The sequence below is a fragment of the Corvus brachyrhynchos genome, unplaced genomic scaffold (assembly GCF_000691975.1).
Source record: "Corvus brachyrhynchos isolate BGI_N302 unplaced genomic scaffold, ASM69197v1 scaffold5, whole genome shotgun sequence".
Classification (NCBI taxonomy): Eukaryota; Metazoa; Chordata; class Aves; order Passeriformes; family Corvidae; genus Corvus; species Corvus brachyrhynchos.
The window spans coordinates 4,635,346-4,642,497 of NW_008238321.1; the positions used below are offsets into that span (position 1 = coordinate 4,635,346).

General features: G+C 54.2%; 1 protein-coding gene across 2 annotated transcripts in view; it reads left to right on the forward strand.

The window, feature by feature from the left end:
• Positions 1 to 2,047: 2,047 nt before the first annotated feature.
• SCNN1B (sodium channel epithelial 1 beta subunit) overlaps positions 2,048 to 7,152 on the forward strand; it is an 11,702-nt gene continuing 6,597 nt past the window's right edge. Inside the window, exons 1-5 of one of the 2 annotated variants that reach the window (XM_017733966.1) lie at positions 2,048 to 2,251; positions 2,964 to 3,059; positions 4,436 to 4,754; positions 5,871 to 6,252; positions 6,941 to 7,134. In XM_017733966.1, coding sequence (XP_017589455.1) covers positions 4,444 to 4,754; positions 5,871 to 6,252; positions 6,941 to 7,134 — 887 coding nt within the window. In that variant the 5' untranslated portion in view covers positions 2,048 to 2,251; positions 2,964 to 3,059; positions 4,436 to 4,443. The remainder of the gene's footprint in view (positions 2,252 to 2,963; positions 3,060 to 4,435; positions 4,755 to 5,870; positions 6,253 to 6,940; positions 7,135 to 7,152) is intronic. The other variant, XM_017733967.1, reaches the window with a different exon arrangement.

Below are 7,152 nucleotides of genomic sequence, written 5' to 3' on the forward strand. Positions count from 1 at the left end.
GGGGCTGGTCACAGTGTCTTTTACACTGATACAGACCTGAAGTCACCCGATCTCTGCCTGGTTTTGCAGCAGCGGGGCAGGTTTTCATGCTGAGCAGGTATTTGGGATGTACCCGGCGTGCAGCCAGGGGTAGTCATTCGGATTTAACCTGTATTTACACAGGGGCTTCCTTTAATCTCACTGATAAAAGAGAATGGGAGCAAACCGCAGCTTTATGGAATAGTTCAGTGCTTGGTTTGGTATTGGAAATGTGCCATCTCCCCCAGGATGGTGTCTCCCAATGAGGCAGAGTATGCTCGCAGCATCCCAGGGGCGTGGAATTGCTGGAGTTGGGGGTTTGCTCCTCTTACTATCCAGGATTCCCGTCATTCCTTGCCCAAGTAGCAGTTAACTCTCGGTAATGTGACCTTATTGGCACGTGAGGAGCACGGCTTGTGATTGTCCTACAAGAGAGGGACATCTCGGGAACCATGGAATCATGGATTGCCTTGAGTTGGAAGGGACCTTCAAGTTCATCTCATTCTGCCCCTGCCATGGGCAGGGACACCTTCCACTATCCCAGGCTGCCCCAAGCCCTGTCCAGCCCGACCTTGGGCACTGCCAGGGATCCAGGCGCAGCCTCACCCCAGTACTGGGCCCCAAGGCACCCCTGGACCTGCTGGGTGGGAGGTGTCCATGAGCTGCTGCTTCCATCCCTGCCCTCTGGCAATGGGAAGCCATTCCCTGTGTCCTGTCCCTCCATCCCTCGTCCCCAGTCCCTCTCCAGCTCTCCTGGAGCTGCGTTAGGCACAGGCAGGGGCTCTAAGGTCTCTCTGGAGCCTTCTCTTCTCCAGGATGAACAGCCTCAGCTCTCCCAGCCTGGCTCCAGAGCAGAGGGGACCTCAGGGTTAGGCAGGGAAGTGGGGAGTGACACAGAGCACAGAGTCAGGCAAGCGCTATCTAAGCTCCCAGACTGTAAATACTCCTGGAGTGCTGCACCCCTGCCTGCTGGAGTTGGAGACCTGGAGGCGCCTGTGTGGATTGGAGCCGTGGGCGTTGGAGCTGGCACTGTGTGCCCTGGCCACTCTCCCTGCACACCAGCAGCAACACAGAGCATCTGCTGGGAGCCCTGACCCCACCTTGAGACAGGCTTTCATTGCTCACTGACATGTTGCTGCTCCACTTTTCAAACTGCCAACCTGTAAACTTGTGAGGTAATAAAAGAAATTCCTCTAATTTGCAAAAATACCACTAGAGAGTATAGATGTCTCGTCTAGGAAAACGAGGCCTTTCCCTCAGGGTTCCGGGGAGATGGCAGATGAGCAGCTGCTCATCAAAGAGGAGTGACTGATGTGTCCCAGTAGAGAAAGTGCTGAGCACTCCCAGTGTCACCAGGCTGGTAGCGTCAGGGTGGTTTTGCAGCCCATGTCCCACCCTGGATCTTCCAGGAGTGGGCCAAGTTTTGCTCATGACTTTATTTCCTTCAAGTGGCAGTTGCCCTACGAAAATCCCAGAGGAGATTCGACAGAGTCAACACATTCATTTCGTAATGTGGGAGTCTGATGTCACTGCGAGGTGGAGGAGTTTCACCCAGGGTGATGCTGGGATGAGGCAGGGCTGGACTCAGCTGCTGGGGACAGGGAGGACATGTCCACAGCACAGAGAAACCCCACTGGAACCAGGAGCAGGTTTCTCTTAGGATGGCTTTGGTCACCACAGGGATGCACGTGCTGCCAGGAGAGGGGCCATGGCACCCTGGGCACCACAGGGTCTCGTGTCCCTGGGGTCAGCTCCACACAGTTCAGACGCTCCAGCTGTGACCAGAGCAGCCCAGAGCAGGGCACAGATGTAAAGCAGTGCTGGCTCCCGGAGCCACCTACAAAGGATTCAGGGCTGCATGTCTATCAAGGGGGTGGCACCTCCAGTGCCCCCAGCCCTGCTCGGCTCCTGCTCCATCACTGCTCCGCTTCCTCACTCTGGAGGGGCTTTGGGAAGGGGGCACGGTTGTCTGTGCACTGATGGAGAGTGGGTGTTTACATCCCTCACTTATCACTTCTCTGCTCAGGTGAAGCCCGCTGATGGGGCAGAGCAGGACCCACTCCAGGCTGGCACCAAACCTGGCACCAACCCTGCCCTGAGCAGCTCTGGCCCCCAAGCACTGAGTGCTGTGCCAGGGAAGAGCCCCCATAACAGGGGCCTGGACAGCTCACCCAGGGCAGCTTCCAGCTGCCAGCAAGGAAGAAGCCTGTTTAGAAACATTCTGGAAATAAAGGTAAGAAGAAAACTGTTAAAATGAGAATATACGTTGCAAAAAAGTCATCCAGGTATAGTCAAATGCAGCTTTTGCCTCATGCCTTTTCTATTATCCCATATGAAAAGAAATAATTTCTCCCAGCACTGGCAGGTTGATGAGTGACCCACAGAGACCTGTGCACAAGTGGGGTGTCCCTGTGGCAGGAGCCAGCAGTCGGTGACAGCAGGGACAGCCTAGGGTACGCAGCCAGCCAGCACCAGCCAGGCAGGATCCTGCCCCGCACTGGGCAGGGGGTTGAAATTTCAATCTAATCTAAATCTTTTATTGGATTTCTTAAAAGGCAGAAAATACTTCCTCATCTGCCTCACTGGGCTCCCCAGATTTAAATGAGCTCTGAGGATTCAGTTCTGTTAAGCCAAAGCTGAGCCCTTGGGAAGGGGCTGAGCTCCCACCGTGGGGCTGGGGCAGGATGGCCCTCATGTCCTGCCACAACTGTGGGCAGTTCAGCAGAGGCTGAGGTCATTCCTCCCATTCTCCTTGTATCTCTGCCCAAAACCCAGCCAGGGTCTGGTGCAATGTCAGCTCCTTCCATGAGTGAACCACCCCCAGGCAACGGCAGGAGGAACCTCTGTGGCACAAGGTCATGAAGGATGAGATGATGATATTGGGAGTGCAGGGGGTCCAAGTCCCAGGACACGACTTCCTTGGAGAACAAAATCTTTTTCTATAGGAGTAGAGCCTGCCTTCGGATCTTAGAGGAAGCAGCTGGGGTTTGTTCTTTCCAAAGTCCTCTCCCAGAGAGGATCACCTACGTCTAACATCACAGGTAATAGTCATGCAGTGAAAACCATCATCTCTTTTTGCGTCGTGGAGCGAGACTCCAAAATCTGTTGGAGTTGGGTAGGGAAGGGACCTTCCAGTTCATCTCATTTCACCCCCTGCCATGGTCAGGGACACTTTTCACTATCCCAGGTTGACTCCAAAATCTGTTACCAAACTCTCTGTGTGCTACTCAAGAGAACTTGCAGATCTGGCCAGAAGATCAAGGAATCAGTATCACCTTTTTATTTTTGTATAAGAAAAGTATGAAGAACCCACCTGCTTCTACTCCCCAGGGCCGTGCACACCTTTACTGCCTTCTTTGCTCACCTCCAAGTAATGCTGTGTCACTCTCATTCCTGCCCTGCTGAGTGCTGCTCCTTAGTGGGTTATTGCTGCATTATTCCGGCACTCTTCCTCCCAGGATGGGGCCTATTCCCAGCATTAATCTTTAACTCTGCTCTCCTGCAGCTTAAATCTGAAAAATGTTCTGAGTGGCTGCTTCAGGTTCTTTTCGAAATCCTGCCTCGGGATGTTAAGATTTAGTAACACAGATTCTAACCTTAAAATAGCAGCACAAAATGTTCTATTTACTCACAAAATGAATGCCAAGTATGCAGCATCCCTCAGCAGAGCAGGGGAGTGGGGGGGCCGTACTGATAATATCTGACAGACAAAGGAATTTGGTGGAAAAAAACCAATCTGTTGTCCTTCCTCCAGCGGGCAGCAAATCCCTGGACAGCATTCCTGGTCCTGGGAAAGGTGCTACTGCTTCCAGCTCCCCTTCTCCTGTCCCTCGGAAAGCTGGATGTTCTCTAATACTTCTTAGCTCTAAGAAAGATTGTCTTAGGCTCCATGTGAGGTTGAACCCTGAGCGCTGTGAGCCTGAGCTCTACCCAAGCCAGCTCCTGCATGTACTGCTTGGTCCATCTAGTGTTGGCTGAGGCTGGGACGGCATTCCAGCTGTACCAGTGTGCACAGAGCATTCCCAGTCCCTGAGCAGCACCTGCTCAGGCACTGCCACACTGCAGGGCCCGTGGCCGTGCTTGGGAGACACCAGGCACAGCCGCGTCCTGCAGGTCCCGGTCACTCAGCTCTGGTGGGGCCAGAAAAAACCCCAAAATGTGACCAAAGCACTCACCGCCTTTGCAACTGCCAATCCCAAACTTCTCCTGTGTCCTCCCAGGAGGCTGGGTGACATGTTGCTGCCATGGCATGACCCTGCAGAACGTCTGTGCTGAGTTTTTCCTGGGTTGTAAACCACAGCCATGCCATCGCAGTGACTGTCCCACTCCTGCTGTGCTGACAGTACAGGTGCACCTGGTATGGCACAGCCTGTGCTCCTCCTCAGAGCTGGTTTGATGTCTTTTCTCCTGCTCACAGGCAGCAGCATGAACCTGAAGAAGTACCTGGTCCGGGCGCTGCATCGCCTGCAGAAGGGCCCTGGTTACACCTACAAGGAGCTGCTGGTCTGGTACTGCGACAACACCAACACCCACGGCCCCAAGCGCATCATCAAGGAGGGGCCAAAGAAGAAATTAATCTGGTTCTTCCTAACGTTGCTCTTTGCGTCCCTGGTGTTCTGGCAGTGGGGGATCCTCATCAACACCTACCTCTCCTACAATGTCACCTCATCTCTCTCCATTGGCTTTAAGACCATGAAGTTCCCTGCAGTCACCGTCTGCAACGCCAACCCTTTCAAGTAAGTTCTTCTCCCAGTTTCCCCATCTGTGCTCTAACCCCTCAGAAAGATTGCCAGAGTGAGGTACTGAGGGCCCGTTCCTGTCTCAGACATCATGTTAGGAGCATCAGTGGACTCACCAAGTAGTACTAAAAACTAAATAAAGAACAGTCTGAAGATGAATGGCTCAGGGCTGGAGGAGGGTTCATCTGCCTGCAAGTTCTCCTGGGCTTTGTGGAATCCCAGAACAGTTTGGGTAGGGAAGGGACCTTCCAGTTCATCTCATTTCACCCCCTGCCATGGTCAGGGACACTTTTCACTATCCCAGGTTGACTCCAAGCCTCATCCAACCTGGCCTTGGACACTTCCAGGGATGGGGCAGCCACAGCTTCTCTGGGCACCCTGTGCCAGGGCCTCCCCACCCTCACAGGGAAGAGTTTCTTCCTAACACAGTTTCTGCACCATATCAGTCAATTTAATGAAGGTTTTTGCCTTCCTGCAAACTTTCCTCAGCTCATAAAAAAGCCAAATTCAGCTCACCTTTCTCAGCCAGAATCAGTCTTCCCATCTTTCTCCACAATTCTTTCCCTTACCCTTCCTCGCTGTGAACATTCTTCTCAATGCTCACACTCCAGTCACTAAGATCTGGTTCCACAGTCCTGTCTGCCAGGAACCACAGAGATAGAACTGAAGTGTGATTTCAAAGGAGTCACTGATTTTCATTAGAGTTGCTTTAAATTTATAGTTGCTTTAAATTCGTATCTGTGCGATAGTGTAGCCCAAGGCAAGACGCTCTCAGCCAACACAATTGCTTAGGGGTAGTTTTTCCTCCACTTGCTAGAGATGTTTTGTGTAAACTGTAGTGAATTACTGAACTAGAACCAATGTGGCCCCATGCTGGCACGTTCACCCCTGCAGCACTCACTGTTTATCCTCCCACTGCCCTTCTGCCCAGCTGCAGCCTGCTGGGACGCCAGTGTCCGAGCTGGCCGTGCTGTGCATGGAAACTCCTGTTGTCCTCCAGAAAATCCTAGGCAGCAGTCTGAGGTCCCCAGGAAGGTCCAAGCCAGTGGCAGGTGAGCTGCCAGGTATCCCCAGCACCATGACACTGCCTGGTCACAGCTCCCTGTCCCTCAGGTACTCAGAGGTGAAGCACCTGCTGAAAGAGCTGGACAGGCTCATTGAGGCGGCGCTGGAGAGGATCCTGCAGCCCACGCCAGGGAACGGCAGCGAGAATGTGTCCCCGCCACTCGACTTGGAGCTCTGGAACCAGATCCCCCTGGTCCTCATTGACGAGCACGACAAAGACAATCCCATCATCCTGGACATCTTTGAGACCAACCAGACTGCTGGGGGCAATGAAACTGCCATGGGCAAAGAAACCAGTGTGAGCAATGACACTGCTTGGGGCTACCAGAGCTCTGTGGATAACAAAACCACAGGCAATGAAACCACTGCTCCACCCACCCCAGCCAACACGACGTCGGAAGAGAAAAAGTACAAGCTGGCAGTGAAGCTGGTGAGAGGGGTCCCGCAGTGGCAGCGGGCAGGGATGAGGGATGAGTGCCTTGGCAAGGATGCAGCGGGGAGATCTCTGTCTCTTCCCCACTTCCCCACTGCCCATGGCCACTCTGCCTTGGGGCTCTGGTCTGGCTGTGCCCAGCCCCAGGCCCTGCTGCAGGCTGAGCCCAGGGCAGAGCCCGGGCAGGGGTGTTCCATGCAGGCTCCCAGACACGTTCACCCCTTCCTTAGGTCAGGCTCCCAAAATGCCAGGGAGAGGCTGTGGCTGCCCCCATCCCTTTCCTGCTGCAGTCCACAGTGCAGAGGCACATGGTGTTCTTGCAACCCCTCATCCCTGCTCCCATGGAGGCTCCAAGGACCCTGCATGAGCAGACCTCAAAAGTTGGGGCAACTCCAGCCTTAAAGAATTGGCCCAAAAGTGTCATTTTCTGTTAGCTTGTGGAGGTCACCCTGGGGCTGATGTATAACCTGCCCAGCTGGGAAATGTCCCTGGGGAAGGACCCTGTAATGCAGTGTGACAGCCAGCTCAATGTGACAGCTGGCTTGTGGCTCTGCCAGGCTGAACCTCTCTGTTCCTGGGAGCTGCAGGCAGGGCTGGCATCCAGACGAGCATGTGCGGAGGGGGGTCACACCACAGCCCCTGCCATCCTCCTGGGGGCTCAGACCTGCCTGCTTTGTGTCCCCAGTGCAGCCATCAGGGCTCTGACAACTGCACGTACAGGAACTTCACCAGCGCGGCGCAGGCAGTGACCGAGTGGTACATCCTGCAATCCACCTCCATCCTCTCCAAGGTCCCGCTGCATGAGAGGATCAGGATGGGCTACCAGGCAGAGGACATGATCCTGGCGTGTCTCTACGGGGCTGAACCCTGCAACTACAAGTAGGTGCACATGAGCTC